The sequence below is a fragment of the Antechinus flavipes genome, chromosome 1 (genome assembly GCF_016432865.1).
Source record: "Antechinus flavipes isolate AdamAnt ecotype Samford, QLD, Australia chromosome 1, AdamAnt_v2, whole genome shotgun sequence".
In the NCBI taxonomy this organism is placed as follows: Eukaryota; Metazoa; Chordata; class Mammalia; order Dasyuromorphia; family Dasyuridae; genus Antechinus; species Antechinus flavipes.
Genome location: NC_067398.1, coordinates 74,238,586 through 74,260,912, shown reverse-complemented (window position 1 = coordinate 74,260,912; position 22,327 = coordinate 74,238,586). Strand labels below are relative to the sequence as shown.

Here is a 22,327-nt window from a genome sequence, read left to right as displayed (position 1 = left end):
TTCCATCCTTCCCTTTTTCCTTCCTTCCTTCCTTCCTTCCTTCCTTCCTTCCTTCCTTCCTTCCTTCCTTCCTTCCTTCCTTCCTTCCTTCTTTTCTTCTTTCCTTTCTTCCTTCCTTTTCTCCTTCCCTTCTTTCCTCCTTCCCCCCTCCCTCCCTCCTTTCCTCCCTCCCTTCCTTCCTTCCTTCTTTCCTTCCTTCCTGCCTGCCTGCAATTGGGGTTAGGTAACTTGTCCAAAGTTACACACTAGTATGTGTTAAGTATCTGAGGTCAGATTTGAAGTCAAGTTCTCCCGACTCCAAAGCTGGTGCCATCTAGCTGTTCCACCTTTTACTTTATAGATAATACTTATAATAAGTACTATTTATTAAATCCCTACTATGTGCCAGGCACTGTGCTGAACACTTTACAATATTGTCTCACTTGATCCTCACCACAACCTTGGGAGGTAGGTGATATTATTATATCCATTTCACAGAAAGAGGAGGCAAAGATAGGTTTGTTCAAGGTCACAAAGCTAGGAAGTGTCTGAGATCAGATTTGAGACTTGATATCAGGCATAGAGTCCTCCCACCATGCTACCTAAATGTCCATAAGATTAGAATATTGCAGACTGGAGAAGTCAATTGGCACCCAAGGACACATAAGTTGTGTAACTACCCAATAGTGCTATACCTATCCTAGCTCCCACTTCCTGAAGGCCAGCTACATTATGTTTTACCACTCTCTTGGGGTATCCAGCACCTTTAAAAGGGTTTGGGGATAGCTAGACTCTTTGCCATTGGCTCTAGTCTTCATTGTCAAGGATAGAATTGATTCTTTTCACCCCAGTTCTATTTAAATGCTAATAGTTGGATTAGCTTTTACAATGGAATATTTAATTCTAAAGTTATAATCACAAATACACAAATTTAATTGCCCAACATGTGTGACATAATCTATCTCCCCTAAATCCACCTGCTTCTCTGGGGAGGATATTAGGTTCATAATGTAGCTAGGTTCCTGTAGAGCAGTCTCAGTTCCAAGACCGAAATCCAAGCTTCAAACTCAGGCATCCTGGATTCTCTGAGCACAGCTTCTAGGACTTCTCTGCCAGGCTAGATAGCTGCAAAATCCTACCTGTAATCTTACAGTCTCCAAAGGTGCCAATTTTCCAATGCTCCAATGTTCTTCATAATGACTCAGAGTGATAAGGTGGAACCATGCAGACAGTGAAACTGAAAAAAAAAATGACATCAGAAACAAACAAAAGGCATATTTTTTGGAGCTGGGTTGGAGAAGGAACAGCAGAAAGATGTCAGTGCCTCTCACTTGTTAAGTCTTAAGAGTGAATTAAGATTTCCATCCTCTTGATGGAGCCAGAGGAAAAAAGGAGTAATTATCTCTGTCTGTTCAATCTTAAAGATGAAGTCAATCAAAGGAAGGTAAGGCCAGTTACAAAGTAGACAAAAATGCAGGATGGGAGGGAACCCTTCCCAGGAGTAGGGTGTCTTCATCATAGGAGATTGAGAAAAGAGGTGTATGGAGTGTTTTAGGAGTATGAGAACCTCTGCTGTGAAGATTTGCTCATCTATCTTTGATATCCATTTTTCACCCAACGATCATGGATAGCTCCAAGAAGCTGTAGCATACACAGTAGCTACATCCTGGTAAATTGTCTCAGTAGAGGGCTTAAAACAGGTTGAGTATAACTGACAGACCTCAAACTTGTTGGTGAGTTAGGTGGGTGTCTACTCCAAGCATGTGAAGACTTCTCCTGATAGAATGGGTGGATAAGAGCAATTTTTTCCAATGGCTTGAAGGTGACTGAAACAGGCACTATGGAGTTCTTAGAGACTGATCAGACATCAGGGTGTCAATATCATCTACTACATCCTAAGTTATTGCCCATCATCATGACTTTGATAGCTTAGGAAGAATGAGACTGATGATTTTATACAACTCTGCCTCACTTAAATCCAATTCACCAATGAGTCAAGGTTTCACTTGTCCTCTTTGAAAATGAAGTACAAACAAGATTTGTAAGTAGCACCTGGTACTTGAATGTAGGTCTTTTGTTACTAGATCCACTTTTACTTCTAATATACACACTGCTTTCCTTTTCTCTAGGGGATGTGGTCTCATGCCATCACTAATTTCATTATGTGCTACTTAAAAGTATAGTTTGACTAATCTTTGTCTGGAACAAGACATAGAACCATACAATTATCTAATAGGACCCATAATTATCCAAGTACTAAACTATCATAAAACACAAATGTCTGAATTTAGAAAAAAATTCTTACTTTTATTTTTATGAGACCACAAGTTCATGTTTTCTTTAATGAAAAAGAAAAGAAATTACTGAGTATTTCAGAATCTAATCAATCTTGAGTCTTTCTTATAATGTACAATTAATGTTTTTAATAATGAACCATGGGCATGTTAAAGTTCTCAATCACTTCTGCAATTGTCAAAGAAACATCAAATTATGTTAAATATAGTTTCATTGTTCAATATATTTTAATTGTATCTTTTTTGGGTGTAAAATTTGCATCCTATATAAGGATATAATAGACTACCGTTTTAGTAGATTTCACTTCACTAGAGTATTCTATTGAGAATATCCCAATTCCCAATCATTTGTTAAGTAGGGTTTTATACATAGAAATGTATATAGAAAAAAATTCAAAATACCTGGATTATTAATTAATGACTTTTAGATATTATTGCATTTAGGAAAATGTAGAATATTTTCCACTCATTTTTTTCTTTGCCTTCTTTCTCCTTCACTGCTTCCTCTCAATATCACCTGGTGTCATAAATCTCAAGATGGTTCTCAATTCAGGACATTTCTGTCTTTTCTTTGGATAGCTAATATGCTGAATGATGGAAAGATGTGTGTTTGAGATTTTGAGAAGGACACTCATTCTCTCATATATATTGTAAATCCATGCAATTAGTAGAATGGTGATATTAGGAGAATGTAACCTCCTTGAGGACAAGGACTTTTTACTTTTGTTTTTGTTTTTCTAGTACTTAATACAGTGTCTGGCACACAACAGATGCTTAATAAATGCTTGCTAAATTATAATGAATTGCTACTAATGGTAACTTGGGATTTGGGAATGGAGGAAGGTGATTTAGGAAAAAAAAAGGAATGAGGTAGAAAATTTGTTAGGGGAATAGCAGGAAAAACAGGATCCTTCTTCCTTTTCCATCATCTGTAATATAAAGATTGTTTGCAGGAATTGTGGGTGATTACTCATGAGTACTTTTCACCTCTGATACTCTTTATTTTTCTGGAGACAGTAGAATCATTAATGTCTTCAAGTTACTAAGGTTTCTTGTGTTCCAGTCATCTTACAGAGGACAACACTATGTCAGAGAGAGGGCAAAAAGATATGACATTCTGTTCTGTTTTTTAATGCAAGGGATGTTTTTCTTTTTGTCTTTCCCTAAGTCACTAGGTGCTTAATATACTTGATGGTTGTATTCATATTTTCAAAATCTGCCCACCTAATTGATAGAGTTATGCCCAGAATTTTTGTCTTAACATTAATTAATAACTCAGAAATATCTCCACTATACCCTAGTATTTTATGTGAAATTTCTCTTCCTAAAAATATCTTCCACAACTGTCTTTGTTGTATATTTTCTATACTCTGCTTTCATAGTTTTTTTCTTTCTTGCATTTATACATAGGTTATTTGCAGCCCCGTAACTTGCCAAGCCAAGGAGTTTATCCCTTTGTCCAAAGCCTCCTTTGTAATGCTGGTTCTAGATGCAAGAACACCAGTTATGCAGTGCCAAAGGATTCCTACTTCCGGTAAAAAAAATATAATTTTTTGCTTGCATGTGAAGGTGGATTAGAGGGGTGAAAACATGTATACTAAAACTTTCTCTTTTGGGAAAACGAGGATCTGAAAAAAAAAGATATATTTGTTAAGAATAATATGGTAAAACTTACCGCTAATACATTATTTTCTATTAGGTATTCTTCCAGGCCTATTTTTGTGAGAAGATATTAATTTCTAATTATTAGTCTTATTTGCATGCAATGAAAATGTTAAAATATATCAAACGTTTTTTCTCTGTAGAGTTTTAAAATTGTCATATACTAAAGAAAGTTCCCAACTCCCCCTCACCCCTTTTATTTTTGCTACATTAGATAATTTTTGAAATTAGAAGAAGGAAGTGGGAGTGTTTATTCTGGAAGAAAGAAGACTTAGAGGAGCAGTGATAGTTGTCTTCAAGTATTTGAAGGATGTGGCATGGAAAAGTGAATGAACTTTTTCTTGGTTTTGAAACTTTGGGCAGAAACAGAAGTGGGTGAAATTTAGGAGTAGTAGAGATGTCTCTCCCATGTTCCAACATAGATATTTATCAACAGTTAAGTTTATTTTCCTTCAGCTAACATGGCTCCACAGGCCTCAAATTCAATGGAATCTTCAAGTCCTAGGTGAAAGGAAGAATAAGGAAGCACACTGAAGCCTGATGTGAGGAAAATGTCCTAACAATGAGAGCTGACCAAAAGTAGAGGGGAGTGGATTCTTCACTCTTACAGGATTTAAGTCATTAAGAATTGTCTGGATGAAAACTTGTTGAATGTATTGTAATGGGAATTCCTTCTAGATGTGGCCACTGAGATTTCTTCAGATTTGAAATTCTGTGATCCTGATTAAAATATCATTATTAGCATTGAGGGGCACTGTGATGGGTTTTTTGGAGTCAGGAAAATATGAACTTAAGTCCTTCTTCTGGCCCATACTGGTTATGTATGACAAATCACTTGACCTCTTACTGCCCTAAGCAACTCTTTAAGACTGAAAGTTACAGGGAAGAGATTCATCTTAATTGGAAGAGTTCCTTATCAGCAGCAAACTGTATTGTTCAGTTAAAAAAATACACAAATATATGTATATATAATATATATCTATATATAAAAATACACACAAAATGTATTACACACAATATACATATATTATACAGAGACATAAATTATATGCATTTGCATATAATATATACACACCCTAAATAAAGCAAATACATGCACACATAATGATGTATACTTATGCACATGTTAATATATAAAGTATAGATAGATACACATATATGTAATATATTTATACATTTCAAGAACATTACAAGGGTCAGTGCAGTTTTAAGTAACTCCTAAGTTAGACTTGTATTCATTATACACACACACACACACATATATATATATATGCATGCACATATGTGTTATTATTAATGAACATAATCTCTCTACCATGTACATATAGATGTATACAATACACTTTTATGTATATACATAGTTATATGTATGCACATTTTAATATTACTACTACTGAAAATTATTGGTTCAACAACTTTATTGAATTATCAAGTGTGTTCCCTGCTACTATACTGAGAACTCTTCAAAGGTAATCAGTACAACCTAGTCATATGATTCTAGATTATGAATCAGTGGACTCAGAATATTGTGGCTTTATTGATTTAAAGTTCTATTCTTAAGTACTTTTTCCTCTGTTAATAATAGAGAGGGAGGTGGGAAATGGTTTTAATTGGTTTGTAAATTTTAATTAAGACTTCTCTCTTTGATAGTGGATATATTTGAGTCTCAAATATCTTGCACAAAAATCGTAATTCATGTCTGCTCTCCATTTAATAAGATTTTTTACCCTTAAATTAAAGAGTTTTTTTTTCTTGTGAGAAAATACTTTTTTCAACTGAGATTTGTATATTTGCCTTTAGGCAACATCAACCCTAGTCTTTGGAGTTAGGTTCTGTGAAATGAAGTGTAGGAAAAGAATCTGTTGGAAAATGAATGAAAACCATAATGATTAAAACTTGTGATTATATTTCTTTTGTTTTTGCATTAAAGAGCATATGAATATTATTCTCTTAATGGGGGCTAGCTGAATAGTTCTTGTCTCATCATTCTTATCAACAAGGTCTTTCCTTTTCTGTACCAGTGGAAAGAATATTAATTATTCACTTAATTACTGATTCATGTAATGTGGAAGAAAAAAACAACTGTGAACTAGATTTCTAGAAACCTAGATTCTAGGACTACATCTAGCTCTGCAAGAATATGTGGTCCCAAGAAATAACAACATTTTAAAGAATTTTCATCCCCACTTGTGAAAGATAGAGTGTCCATGTATGGACACAATGGAGCTGGAAATAAGAGACAGCATTGAGTCATAGAGTGAGGACTTGTATCTAAGTCAGGAAGACCTGAAATTATGTCCCATATCACACATTCATGCATTACATATATGACACTTATTCTCTTGGGACTCTAGGCAATTCTTTAAGACCATAAATTGCAGATAAGTCATTGACTTCCATTGGTAGAGGGAATTTTCTCAACCTAGAGTTTCCTATAACAATTTAATAACTGGTTCAATCCCTTTCTCTGTCCTGTGGAGCTACAACTTGGATATAATTATTAATTTCAGTTTTCTAGCTCTAAATTTCAATATCTTCCTTTTGGGTAAACAGTTGTCATAAATTGATGTTTCCCTCTCTGTCTCTGTCTCTCTCTTTCTCTGTGTCTCTATATCTGTGCCTGTTTCTGTTTCTGTGTCTGTCTGCCTCCCACCGCCCCCATCTTCCTTTCCTTTCAATGCTAGCTCTCAGTGGTGGTGACTTATAACCAGAAGTTAGACTTAAGTACTGCATTTGTAAAATTACCTGTGCTGAAAATTTCAGTAGTTTTTAGCACTGGAGCCAATCACCCCTTTAACCCTGTCATCACTAGTTGAATTCTTAACAGTGTTTGGGGGTTAGCTAGGGGACAGAGGAAGGGAAAAAAAGAGAAAGAAAATGGGATTGGGAAAGAGAAGATGAAAAAAAGTAGGAGAAGAGAAACAATGAAAGGAAATGAAAAAAGATACAGAGACAAGTAGTAAGAAGTCATAGATCACAAATAGTCACCTTGGTGCCACACATGTCTCAGCATACATAAGCTATTCCTGAAAAAACAACACAAATTTAAATGCCTGATATGTAAATTTTTTCTTCTTCCTCCAATATGTTCATAGACCATGAATTCAATTTGATCTAAAACCTAGATGAAAGCATAGTTATAGCAATAGAGGAGTTCACATTGGTATAAAAAAAGTGAAAGGCAGCATTTCTCTCTTAATAGATACCTGAAATTCCAGTTGGGTTAATTTAGCTCATGATTATCAGTAAAGGTCCCTATCCACCCAGGTTAAGTTTACATTTGGAAGAAAATCCAAGTTTCGTCTGATCTAGGTTATAATTATAAAACAGTTCTGAGATTAGAGGTTTTATCATGGAGCTTTCACTCAGACCTAGGGAGAAACCTTAAAGTAAAAGTCCTAATACGTCCTGACAGCATAATAACTAAATAAACATGTTTTGCATCCAGAATCAATCCAATTGTGTTTCAAACTATAACCAGTAATAAACCAGAAAATAAACAGGGCTGCCATCTCAAAATACTTTTTTGCAGCAAACATTCAAATGTTAATAATCTTCTTCAGACAACTGACACTTTCAGATATAAATGTTCTTTTCCTTTGCCTTTATTAGATAACTATTCCTGTGGAACTGGGTTTCCTTTCTTGGATATAACCTATTCCTTCTAATTTCCAGAGAATTTTCTCTATGATTATTTACACATTTCTGATATTTTTGATCTCACTTTCTCCTTTATCACCCCTCTTTTGTGGGGTTAATTTTTAAATATATACATTTGTAGATTTATAATTTTTTAGATCTAATGTGCTTACCTTTATATTGGACATCTAAATCCAGCCCTTTTATTTTACTTATGAGCAAACTAGAGAGATTAAGTGATTTGTCCACAAGATTGCACAGGTAATAAGTATGTACATCTTGAATCAATCAGATCCTATTATTCCCTATTTAGAACTTTCCCCTCCATACCATGACATGCAGATTCAATTAAATTAAGCAAGCATTTAAAAAAAAATTCTTTTGGAAGGCAACTGGGGTTAAGTGACTTGCTCAGGGTCACACACCTAGTAAGTATTAAGTGTCTGAGGTCGGATTTGAACTCAAATTCACTGTGTCATCTAGCTGCCCCACAATATTTATTTTAAAAAATATTTTATTTTCTCCCAATTGTATGTAAAAGAAATTTTTAATATTCATTTTTTGTTTTTAATTCCAAATTCTATCTCATCCTCATTCCCTCCCCCTCCCTGAGATGGTAAGTTATTTGATATAGATTTTGCATTATGATAACATAAAACATTTCCATATTAGTCCTTTTTTTGTGAGAAGATATGAACAAAAGAGAAAGAAGGAAAGAAAGGAAGAAAAAAGAAAAGTAAAAAATAGCATATTTCAATCTAAGCAGACATTTATTAAACATATTTTTTTATACCAGGTGTTAGGGATGTAAAGCCAAAAAAATGGCATCAGTTCCGCTCTTTAAAAACTATATTCTAATACAAATGAAGATGGGATTTAAAACAGCAACAAAGCTTGGATCAAAAGACATTGTGCAAATAAGCAATCATTAGAAAATTCCCATCATTTCTTTGAAGGAATGGAAAGCAACCAAAATATGAGATGTGATTTTGCAATCATTCTTTTATGGTCAACTTAATTGTTTTCTGCAATTGTACTTTGTGAAGGATTTAATTGAAAATAATCTAGATGTTTGTATATGATTTGTAGAAACAAGATTTATCACTTAAAAAAAACCAACTCACTTAAAACAACAAATTTGTCAAATAGCTTGGTTAAAACTTCTCTGTTCTCCAGTGACAGCAAAAAGCATATTTCTCCTCACTCTCAACATCAGCTTCAAAACTCATTACTTGCTGGTGTGATCCGATTCTTCTGATCTGCCTCTTTCTGCTGACAAATTCCACTCCTCAGCTTGCGTGTATTTCAGCCAGATTGCCCAAGTCATGTAGACTGATCCAACTCCTCTGAGATGGGCACCAAGCCATTGTTAATCTTGATGTTTTTCTCTTATCACTGTCAGCTCTCTCTCATCCTGAAATAAATGCTATTGGGTACAACCATCGAACAAACATGATATAATGTAAAGAGCAATAGACTTTTACCACTCCCATTCAGCACTGAGTATGCAAGGCCCTTTGTTATGCTCTGAGTTTATAAAGAACAAAACAGTTTTTCATGCTCAGGAAATTTAGACTCTCATCAGAGGATGTGATGTGCACATATCTAAGTATACTACATATAGTAAGAAGGAAAAGAAGGGAAAGGACAGAACCAGATAAAATATCCTAGGAATATTTGGAGATACATGCATGCAGACAGAGACACAGAGAGATGGAGACACAGAGAGATACAGAGAGAGAGAGAGCGAGACAGCGAGACAGAGAGACAGAGACAGAGACAGAGTCAGATGACATATCAAGTTTAAGGAATAACTAGTCTAGTTTGGCTCGATTATTTTAAGGGGAGTATAATGAAATAAAATGTGAAAGATAGGTTGGAAGACTATTGAAGAGAACATTATAAGCTAAATAGTAAAGAGTTTGTGTTTAATTCTCAAGGCAATAGTAGGGAATCATTGAAGTTTTGCAGTATGAACAAATTTGTCAGCTGTGTGATTTGGAATCAAAGACTCCAGAGATTGCATGTGCTGTTCCTTAGTTGTTGACACTGGGCAAGTTCCTTCATCTCTTTGAGCCTCAGTTTTCCCATATTAAAATGGAGCTGTACTAGGTGAGTTTCCACCTTCCAACTCTGATTCTGTGAATTCAGTTTTTTCTTTTGTGTTGTTCTAAGCTTGTTTTATTTTAAAGTGAGAACCTCACCTGCCAGTTTAACCTTTTAAAAATTTTTCCCATTCAATATTCTTTATCATTTGGCCTACAGATCAAATTTTGAATGGTCTTTGAGATATGAATAATTTTTAGATTTATATACATACACATCTAAATCTATATATAAATACATTTACATACATATATATCTAACATATAAATATATAATATATACATACAGAAATACACAATTATTCATAAATATACACATCTATTTATCATCTATTCGTCTATCTAAATATATAAATAAAAGCCATTTGTGGCTCATAGGCTAGTACAAAAGCAGGCAAAGCCAGATTTGACTTGAAGGCCATAGTTTTCTAATTCTAATTGTATTTCACCATTAAAACCATGAACAGTTGTCTCTTCATGCTGTATCATCCCTCCATTTTCATTGTAGCTTCCAAATAATTTTCAACAATCTTTACTTTTTGTATCCTGCACTGGCTTATATGAAAATTAGCCACACTAGTATCAGAGACTGAATTAGTCAATGGTCATTCTTTCTGTTGTACTTTTCCTTTCTCTTCAGAGACCCTATTCCTTCAATTATTTCTGTTCTCTGGCATTTTCAATATTCCTTTCCCTCTACCTTTTAACATATGTACATTTTCATTATTTTCAAATGTAAAGATAAACAAAATCTTCACTTGACTGATACTTTCACAATTCATAATTTTTTTCTCCTATCTTCCACTGTTGAATTTCTCTGAGTGATAACTGATACCTCTGTAAATTTACTATCTATTCCTTAAATCTTGAATTTTTTTCTTTACCCCTTATTGAAAGTTTCTGTTCTCTTGTTCATTAAATATAAACATTGGTAGGTTTTTCTCAGTTCTCATTCTTCTTGGTCTTTTTTGGGCATCATTGACATTAATATCACATCTCCTTTCTTCGGCTATCTCTCTGTGACATTTACTACAACAAGGATACTCAAGCAATAGAGTGGAACTTATCAGAAAATCCAGTCTATTTTGAAGCCTTTTCATATTTATTGCCATGGAACACTGGTACCTTGCTACTCTGGTTTATTGGGCTTCCTTTTTAAAAGGAATATTTGGCTGTCACTTTTTCTTGCCCATTCTTTTCAGATATTTTATTTAAAGGACTTAAGTACTTCTTCCTTCTGATCTTAAAATGTTAGAGAAAGGAAAAGTAGTTCTTTTTAAGGAAGAAAAAAATTGGGGGACTTCTGCTCCCCACTGTTGCATTATTTTAGTTCTCCTCCATCTCTGATATATCATCATAACCTTTGCTGGATCTCTACTTTTTTCACTTTTTGTAAATGAATCTTCTTATTTTCTTTCTATTTACTCCCATTATTTCAACCATCTCTTATATGATTATAATTTCTAAATCTAATTCCATCAAACAACATTGGATTGTGAATCAGGAGACTTGAATAATAGCCTCTGAGAGAGGGAACACAGGGTTATACCCAATCAAAGATACCCATAAAATAGTCACCCCTTTCTTACAAAATGCATTGTATATGAGTCTAAGGTAAATTTCTTTGTTATTGAATTCCTTATTTCTCTCTGTTCATGAATTTTCTGATTACCTGATTATCACTCTAAGTTAGCTAAGGAAAATTATTGTAAGAGTAGCATACCCAAGTTTATTGCTCTGAAAGCAAGCTGTTCATACTCTGCAGCTTCTCTACCATGCACCTCAAATTAAGTATTGAATATGTTTTCCATTTTTGTCTAAAACTGCTCAGTTTTTTCCAACCACTCACTCCACAGTTGATATCAAATGAGAGACTCTATAGTAGCTATGGATTTTTTTTTTAATCTAGAGGGTAATAGGCAACACAGTTAAATGGGGTAGTAGTGCAAAAATAACGGGGTTGCATCCTTCCCAACTCCGAGGCAAAGAGGGAAGAAAAATGTTCAACACATTTAGTCACTAGTTATTCTACAGAGGGCTTTCAGCATAGCATGGACTCCTCTCCCATTTATAATATCATTGGCTTAGAACAAGAGCTATAAGAATCTTTGAAATGAAGGTCAGAAGAAGGTAAATACAATTGTGCAAAATCTTCCCTAAATTCTTTCCAGAAATGCCAAATAATTTTGACATTGGTAGTTGGTGAAACATTGGAAAAATGTCTCCATCTCTTTGATGATTCCAAAGCAATGTTAGAGCAAGACTGAACTTGAAAGAATGGAAAAAAGTTCTTCAAAGTAAAAACAAAATAAAAGAAAAAAATCCAAAGAGAGAGGGGATAATCCTGCCCCATGAGTCCAGGTTGGTGGTGGAAGAATGTGACCCAGAGGAGAAAAGTCCCTTTCAGCTCTAAAATTCTCTAGTCTTCTACTAATGAGACTCATTAAACTCTATTGATCCTTATTTTAAAATATTGGTCATGTTAATCTATTTCTTTTTATACTCTCATTATCCTAAGTTAGGCTTTTAGCATATGAAGTATGAACTACTGGAGTAGTAATTTAAATTATCTTAAATCCCTCCCCTTGCCTTTAGTTTCTCCTGTTTTTAATTCAACCTGTAACTCAAACCAATTTAATCTTTTTTTTTAAGTCCCACTATTACTTTATCATGTGTCTATTAAAATATCTTCAATAGGACCCCATTATTTAGCTAAAATATGAAGTCTGGATTAATAGTGAAGTTTGGTTCTTATCCTATTTATTCTTTACAAATCTAAAATCAGTTATTTTAAAAGTCCTTATAGAGTTAACAATGAAACATGATTGATAAAGCTCATACAAATTTTAAAAAGTGATGAATTATGAAACATTTATTGTTTATTGTATTTGAAAAATGTGCTAGGTATTTGTGGGACAAGATAGAAAGAGAATTGGAATCAGTTTCTTGAGTCAGAATCCCAGCTCTATTACGCCCTCTGTACTTTGTAATCTGTGGGCACAAGTTATTTTACTTCCCTGGATGTCATTTCAATTTGACTTAATTCAATAAACATTTATTAAGTGACTACTACGTACCAGGTACTGTACTAAGTGCTGGGGATCTGAAAAGAGGAGAAAGTTTCTGTTCTCAAAAAGTTTATAATCTAATTTTTTCTCATCTATATGTAATGAAATTGTCTCCCACATGGGAGTTTTGAAAGGAGGCAGAATAGACATCTCTAGCCTCCCCTCCCTTGCCCCCTTTCCAAGGGAGACTTTATTTCCTGCAAGGAAGGGTACAAAAAAGTTGGGGTAAGGTTGGTATTGACCATCTTCTTGCCCAAAGATGGATGCAGAAACATTGAAGAGCTTGAAGAGACTGAATTATTGTATGAAAGTCAAGCCACTGAATTTCTCTTCTCTCCAAGTCTACCCTGCCTATAAAATGGGCACAAATCATTGATCTCTTCCAAAGAGGAGAGAGACCACTAGCAATGGGATTTGGAATTCAGGTTATATATAGAATGAAATCTTTGTATTGGATGACCTCTATGATTTCTTTCCATTCCAGATTCTATAGTAGAAATCTTTGTTCTCTCTTTGGGTTTAATTTTAATCTTAGCTATTTTACACCTACATCTTTGTTAATGAAACTATTTAGGATCTGTCATTTCTATAGATGTTACAGTTATTTTTTCTCTCCCATGAATTTGAAAAACAAACTTCTATTTATATGGTAGTCGTCACTACTATTTTCCTTTTCATTTTCTAGTACTAATTAACTTTCTGCCTTGTTCTTTCCTTCTTTCTTAATTCCTTTTCCCTTAGCAATTTTGAGCATTAGGTAACATACCTAAGATTGGGAACTCAGGAAAAAGAGATAAAGAAGGGAGGCATTTGTGTGTCACATAAATCCTGCCACAATATGTTTTTTTTCCCTTGGCCTCTGGATTTTTCTAAAGGTATCACATACACACACACACACACATAAATTAATATCTTCAAGAGTCTTTCTTTTAAAAAAAAGCTTTTCCCATGCTTAGGTTATAATTCATTCTAAGATCAAATTCAAGAAGGCTTGAAATAAAAAAGCAAGGATCTTAAATTCAATTAATCATTATGGTGGAGGCAGGTAGGATAATCATCTTGAATTACAGCAATCTCTACAATCCGATAATTCTATGGTTTTGCAAGGAATTCTCATGTTCAGATGAGGTAGGAGAAGCCACTTCATGGTTCACAGCTTTCAGAGGTCATTTTAAGCCACATGATGTAAGATATGATTATAAGCCTAATTTATCGGGCCATTTTTGAAAATTCTCTTCTAGTTTCTTTTTCTAATATATCTAGAAGGTGACTCTGAGTTTCCAAGTACCAACAGAGTATAATAGAGTATAAACCCTGTTAAGTTCTGTCAAGTGGCAAAGGCTTTATGCATGTTCTTATTTTAGAATGCTTAATCACAATGCCAGCTATATTCAGGAAGGAATTTCAGTAAAGGGTTAATCAGCATGCTTCTTTCTCCTAAGCCCACACTGCCCTAAAAGCAATAGACTAAGCCAGTGACTAAGTGGAAGACGTGGAAGGGCCATAATCTCTTAATAGAGGAGGTATCTATATAGATGATATTAAGCTTATTATTTTATAGTGATAACTTGTTAGATTTCATGAGTGGATTTAATTGACAGCTACCACATAAAAATTTAAAATTTTAACATGTTGGGGCAGCTGGATGGCGTAGTGGATAGAGCACCGGCCTTGAAGTCAGGAGGACCTGAGTTCAAATCCGGCCTCAAACACTTCACACTTCCTAGCTGTGTGACCCTGGGCAAGTCACTTAACCCCAATTGCCTCAGCAAAAAAAAAAAAAAAAAAAAAATTAACATGTTAAGGAATTGTAGAGATCTATCCAGCTTGTTATCTCCTTAACAGAGACTTGCTGAATTGAAAAAAAAAAACAAAAACAAAACCTCACATTTCTATAATTGTTTAAGGTTTACAAACTTCCTCAAAAATATGGTAGAAACTAGTAGTACTAAAAAGGTAGTAAAATATGAATAGTACCATTTTTCTAGGATACTTAGTCAGATCTAGGATCTCTTCACTGGTATAGGACTCACGTCATCAAAGCTTTTGGATCCTATATGATTATGAACTTTGTCTTTCTAGAATTATTCATGGAATCCTATTTCATTAAAAAAATTTATAATTTCACTTTTTTGTTGGAGTTGGGCTGGATATCTATTATTCCTCACTCCTACTACATAGCCAGCTGTTTGGACCTAATTGTCTTGAGACCTCCTTGAGACTCTCCCCTTATAGGGAAGCTATAGATTTTAGAATCTATGTAAGGAAACTATTGCTACAATACTAAGCCTAATGGTTTTGATGCTATCATGATTGTTTCCCCATAAAGGTGGCTCTGAACTTATAGAACTTACTCATGGAAAAATACTGACAATAATGCTTTTCAAAAGTTGGTATAGCTGGGTTTGTTTAATATTTTCTCTACCATTAGTTTATTTTTTCTTCCTGATAACAAAGCTGCAAAATAATATTTTGCCCTAATCCTTAATATTCAAATAGGTCAGTTTCAAAGAGACCACTCAAAAACAGTGTATAATAACCTTACACTCACAAGGACACTTTGGAAGCACTTGGAGCACTTCCCTCCCTGCTCAATGGATGGGTGTTTCTGTGCTTCCAAATGTAGCACTGTCCTTACCTGAGTTATACTCTCTGTGAGTGTGTATTCTTTCTCCCTCCCTCTTCTCCATTGCTTACAAAAAAGTTTTGCATTGAATGGACTCCCATTTTTTCATGTCATTCTAATTACTTGAAATCATTAAAGAGTTGTTTTCCCAGAGGCTCTGGCTGGTCAACCATCTTTCCTTAGGTACAAACTGGGTACCTGGATAAGCAATTAACTTATTGAAAGTTGCAACACCTGAGCGAGTAGGGAATTGTAAACTCAGTTGTAGAAAGCAAAAGTCAATAGGGGAACCCTGTGTTCTTCCAGGCGAGACTCCTCTATGCCAGAGATCTGTCACAAACTACCAATTCACCTTCTTTTATTGTCATACTATATTATACTGATGTTCAGAGGAATTAAATGACCCAGCGAAGGTCACACTAAGGATTGATAATGTCAAAGTTGGGACTTGACCCCAGGTCTGTAGTGTCATTAGGTGGTATAGAGAAAGTTCTGATCCTAAGTTCTCATCTTAGATACTTTTTAGCTGTGTGACCTTAGACACATCAGCCTCAGTGTCCTCATCTGTAAAAAGGAGATAATATGTTTTAGCTCATAGCTTTGTTATGAAAATCAAATAAAAATATTTGTGAATACTTTGCAAACATAACTATATAAATTCCATCTATTATTACTTTTTTATTATTTAATGTTACATTATTTATATTTCCCCATGTTCTAAAAAATGACATTATTATTATAATACAAAGTTAACTCTTTTATAATAACACTTCTTAATCATTCACATCATAGCTTCCTGAATAGGTATTCTTACTTTATAGTCACACAGACAGTACCTTTAAATCTTGGGCTAGATAGAAACTCTCCTGCATTTAATTCTTCCATTTTTATCTTTGTCTTTGTCCAAGAATAGCCAAAACCAATTTAATGCTTCTCTTTCCCATGATAACTAACTGGATATGCTGAGTTATTTTTATCTCTTGTCATATTCCTAGACTAGACTATTAAGTGTTAGACTGCAGGGATGTTTCTTTTTCTAACTTGCTATCTTCCCCAACACAGTGGAATGCTCTGGATGAATTGAATTGAATCAATTGTTTCCCCCCATCATCTATTTAAATTCTGAGAACTCTCTCCCTAGAGTGACTCAACCTTTGCCTTCACTAAAACTGTGGCTTTACCCATTTTTTTGTTTTTTTTGTTTTGAGTTCTGACATGTTGAATTATTGCAAGGAATGTGAGGAAAAAAAGGACTCATTTCTTCTTAGACTAGTTAATTTTGGAGATTCAGTAAACTTGATTCTTCCAATGTATCCATAATTTCTGATGATGTACCAAGATTTTTATAAATTATATTTATAACAGTTTGAAAGAATTTCATGTGGGTTTCATAGGTAGATTATTTGAATGGTTCAGCATCTCTCTATTAGAATTATGTGGCTTTTCTTTTTTTTATTACTTTGAATAGATTGATTAGGTTTAAACATTTTAATCTGGGTGCTTGAAATATCACCTTTTTGGGTCATAACTGCTATGGGGCTAGTCTGGAAGCTGAAGCTGAAGCTGGAAGCATGCCTGCCATTGCTATGTACCATTATCCTAAAAAGGACAATTATAATAGCTTCTATTTCTACATACTTTGGGGCTGACAAAACTCTTTCCATAAGTCACTCATAACTTAGGCAATGTCAATATTATCATTTTCATATTGCAGATATAAAGAGACCAAAAGAAGTTCAGTGATTTGGCTAGTAAGAGTTCAAGTCTCAATTTAAACTCGTCTCTCCTGATCCCATGGTCAGTGCTTGTTTCATAATGCCATGTGGTCTCTCTTTATTAATCCAATATGCAGGGATTTTAAGGTAGAAAAAAATAATCTTAAAGTGAACATACGTAATAATTGGTTAATGATAGTGATGAATCTATTTTGTTTAAAAGGAGATATGACACTTGTCTTGCTCATTTGGGGAAATTGATGAGTAGAGACAAACTGGAAGGTTTTTTTTTTAATTTGAAGGCAAAAACATTTGAGTCACCAGACCTTGTTAAAGGAGAGGAATGAGTTGGGATGAATATAGAAGAGGCTGAATGGAGTTTCAAAGTCAAAGATCTTTAGTGTATATGAGATGACTTGTTTAGAAGAGGGATGAGGCTTCTATAGATCAGAAAGAACTTTGTAAAGCACACAACCTCTGAAATAGAGGTTAAACTGTTTAAAAAAGGCAAGTGCTTCCATGAACCTTATTCTTATTTGGGAGAAAGGACCCAAAAGAGACTCCTGGGAACTCTATGTTCCCAGGTAAGGAGTTTCTAGTGAGAGAGGATAGCTTCTCTCAACCAGGAATATTTGCCAAGAAGGCAGAGAATCTTATTTTTCTCCTTCCATCTCCTTCCCCAACGAAGGAACGGCAAACACAAGTCATTTGCTGGTTCAGGGAAGTGTGTGAACTTCAGTTGACTAAACTATTCAAGTAGTATTAAGAATTTTGGAATGCTGCATCTAGTCAGTTAAGCAGTCATTCAATAAACATGTATTGTACATCTTGTGCTAGGCACTGTTAGCACTGTGGATACCAGTAAATCACACAAAATAGTCCCTGTACTTAAGGAGCTCACAATCAAATGGGGGAAGACAATAAACAAACAAGTACAAACTGTATTCATTATAAATAGGAAATAATTAAGAAACGGAAGTTGCTAGAATTAAGAAGGGTTGAAAATGCTTCCTGTAGAAGATGAGATCCTTATTGGTTACTGATTTTCTATGTTTGTGCTATCTTATTCCTTGTAACTACCCCTCTTCCAAGACCTCTTGTAACTCCTTGACATCCTTTAGGGCTATTTTCCCATCCAGTTTCTCAGGGCCCATGGCAAGCAGAAGACACATACTGGGGGCCACAAAATCCATGATCTGCAGACCATGAGGGAATAAGTGTGCTGTCCCTCAAGAAGTGTCCCCTCCATGTCATGTCAACATCTAGGAAAAAGTTCCTTACACTTAAGAATTCTGATCATTTTAGCCACTAAGAGGGCAGAAGATAAACTTTAATATCTACTAATATCTACCTCTTTGTTGAAAGGAGATGAGTTAAAAATGCAATATAAAATATGCATTTTTGGTTATGGCTAATGTATTTGAATATGTTATAAAGGTTCTGTTTCTCTCTTCTTCTTCTCCTCCTCCTCCTCCTTTTGGGGGTGGAAGCAAGTGAGTAAACAGAGAACTGCCAAAAAAAAAAAAAAAGAGAGCCATTGAAGCATATTTTAGAATTAACAAAAGAGGACCAAAAGCCAGAAGAAATCACAGATGAAAAAGAAAAACAACTTTGAAAGTTGCATGTCAAATTTTTACATATAATAATAATGTAATATAAATTAAATATTGCTTTTATTCATATTATACTAAAAAGAAAACCAAATTGCATCTTTTATACAATTTGGTTTTCTTTTTAGTATATAAATATAGAGCAGTTTATGTATGGCCTTTTTCTTTTCTATTCTATATAGAGAAATGCTCATTTTATTTGGCATTTAAGTTCAGAAAAAACAAACAGAAAAGCTCATTATCTCTTGGTACAAGTATGACAACCTTACTGATGATAGGATGATGGTAAACCTAATGACAGCTCTTATTTGATGGGTAATCCTAGTGACAGCTCTTATTTATATAATACTTCATAATTTATATACAGCATAGTATAGTGGAGAGGAACCTAGTCTTAGAGCCCAAGCCCTGGGTTTTAAGTCTGAAACTCTTAAACTTGGGCTTAAATACCACCTCTGTCAAATATAGGCTGTGTGATCCCAAGCAAATCTCTTAACCCTTAATGTTCTAGGTAACTCTTCAAGACTATTAAATTTCAGAGAAAGTGTGACCTTCTTTAGTAAAGAGAATTTTTTCATCAGGGAATTCTTTACACTGATAAAATCATAAGACCAATTCCTATTCCTAACTCTTATTTTAGTTTACAAATTCTCCCCTCAAAAAAACTCTGTGAGGTAGGTAGCATAAATATTATCATTCATAGTTTACAGATGAGTTAGCTCAGAAGGTATGAGGTAGAATTTTAGAAGTGCTTTAATTTTCTTTTCTCTATTATTACAGATTTGGAGCACTTTCCAAATGGTAATTGATAGGCTTCATTTTTTCCTCTGAGAACTGTATGTTTATATCTTTAGACCTTTTATTGATTGAAGAATTATTTTTTAAAAGAAATACATTACTTATGTGTCTTGGAAATGAAGTCTTAATCAGAGAAGCTTATTGCAAAGATTCCCCCCAATTAATTGTTTTCAAATTTGACTTCATTAGATTTCTTTGTGTATAATCTTTTTAATTTTATATAATCAAAATTATTCACTTTATTCCTTGTTTGGTCATGAACTTTTTGCTTATTTATATCAGATAGGTAATTTTTATATGTTTCTCTAATTTATTTATTATATGACCTTTTATATTAAGGTTACCTAGCAGGTATTAAGCAATTCAAAATTTTTTTCAGAATTTGATTTTTTTGAAATCACTGTCTTCTGAGATCAGTGTTATCTTACTGTTACAATATCATGTCAGGTAAATTAAAGTGGTTTTCAGATGCAAAAGGTCAAAACTGGGGTAGAAACAAGTTCTCTACACTCATTGCCATAATTATTAATTGTGCTAGGGCATTGTTGCTGTTCAATCATTTTTCAATTGTCTGATTTTTTGTGACCTCCTACCTGTTTTTTTCATGGCAAAGATATTGGAGTGATTTACTATTTCTTTCTTCAGATCATTTTCTAGATGAGGAAATTGAGACAAATAGGGTAAAGTGACCAGCCCGGGGCAGGGGGTGGGGGGTCACACAATGTCTGAGGCCAGATTTGAACTCATGAAGATTAATCTTTCTGACTCTAGTCCAGGCATTCTATCCACTATGATGCCATCTAGCTGCCAATAGGGGGATAAATGAGCCCTGAGGGATCTCAGATTTTAGTGTGAATGAAAACTCAGACTAGATAAGTGCTCATTATACCTTTACTATGATCATCAAAGGATATAGGACCATTAGCCATCAAGGATAAATGATGAAAGCTGGATGCAGAGTACTAGGATATGACTCCCTGTGCCCATTTTAGTTGTTTGCAGAGGTACATTCATATTCTAGCAGTTCACTTAATGTGAGAGTCTCACCAGGTCAGAAGATTTGTAGATACTGCTTTTATCCTTTAAATATTGGCTGCTACAATAGCCCAAGGCCTTTCAAGGAAAAAATATCATCTCCAAAGCTCTGGCCTTTAACTCTTCTCTGTTTTATAAATTTGTTTCTTCTCGCTTCCACAGAAATACAATATTTTCTACACAGTTAAATTTCTACTACTTTGGAGAATCCTCTTACTCTGATTCTATGTAAACAAGTGGGAGTCAATGGAAGTTGTGATAGCACCCAGCCTGTTTTTTGGGGTGGAGAGAATTTTAAGGTAGCATAAAGTGTCATCTGCTCTGTGTTGAATCCTAGCTTTACTCAATTAAATTCAGGTCAGTTAAATTCACAGGTGTAAGGCATTGTGCTAAACGGTTCCTTTCTTCAAGGAACACAAATATATGCACAGATAAATAAGCACAGAGAAATTGGAAAAGACGGAGATTATCAGTATTTTTAAGAACGAGAAAGGTCTAAATTTGAAGATAGCATTTGAGATGATCCTGAGGAAACTAAAATTTCTAAGATACAGAGTGAGAAAAGAGAACATTGCAAGAAAGGAAAATATACATGGTAAATCACCTAATTAATTTTTAATCCTTAGCTTCCTTATTTGCAAAATGACAAGGATTAAATTAGATGATATTTAAAGTCTCTTTAGATGCCAAGTACTAAGGATAGTCAGATCTATAACTTAGAATATTATTGCTTATGGTAAGATGTCGGGGTAGGAGAGGTTTCTAAGGTATCCATTCTGTATGTGGTTGAGGCAGACAAGAGACAGGTCAAGGAAGAAAGATGAAACTGAAGAAATGGAAAGTAGGGATGTTCAAACAGGGTAAGGTTTGGGATATGGGAAAATATTGAACCAGATTCTAAACTTATTGAGGAGAAGTGATTTAAAGGTCTATAGATGATAGCAACTAAGATGGAATGGATTAAAAAAAAAAGAAATGGTTGTTGAACAATGTTGAACAATGCTAGAATATCAAAGATCTGAAAGGAGAAATGGAGAACAAAGAATATACTAATAGTCTCCTGCTCTTTGTTTGTAGTACAAAGAGTACATGAGAGAAGGCAACTCCTAGCCCAGAAGAAGATAAAAAAATATGTTGTCTTCAAGAGAAATTTAATTTTATAGATGATGAAAGGAATGTGAGAGGACTGGGCCCAGGGTAAAAGGGAGGATGTTAATAATAGAGAATGGTTCCAGAGAGTGTAATAGAAAGAAAAGGAAAAAAAATAGGGATTGGAAACAGTTTGGGCTGACTCCAGTGAAAGATGACAATGGTTAGCATCACTCTTATTTCTTTCTGTTTCACCAATAGATGGGTATAAACTTTGTTTCCAGTCTTGTCTACTACAAGAGGGATTGCTATGAGTATTAAGATATGTATTGGACTTTTGTTTCTTCCTTTGACTTTCTTGGAGCACATGTCTAGCAGTGGGATTTCTGGGTGAAAGGATGCAGAGTTGAGTCAATATCCGTTCTTTTTTTTCAACTCATTCCAACTCTACAGCTTCCAGCTTCTAGTTGAAAACCCCCAATTGCCCACAACATCTTTTACAAATGCTGGCCTGAAAGGAGAAATATTAGCAGGGGACCTCATTATTTAGGAGAAGAAAAACAACAATTGACATCCCAGGTCTTTGATGATTTTGATAACTATTTTTAAATTTCTTTTCTTTCATTCTTTTTTAGCAGGAGCTTTTTGGGCACAATCTCCAAAAAGTTGTTTCTTTTGCTTTCTCTTTTGTTTCTAAATGAAGGCTA

General features: G+C 34.4%; 1 protein-coding gene across 1 annotated transcript in view; it reads left to right on the top strand.

Annotated features, from left to right (window-relative positions):
* ABCA13 (ATP binding cassette subfamily A member 13) overlaps positions 1–22,327 on the top strand; it is a 551,934-nt gene that overhangs the window by 25,761 nt on the left and 503,846 nt on the right. The window contains exon 3 of the mRNA XM_051984384.1: positions 3,684–3,807. Coding sequence (XP_051840344.1) covers positions 3,684–3,807 — 124 coding nt within the window. The remainder of the gene's footprint in view (positions 1–3,683; positions 3,808–22,327) is intronic.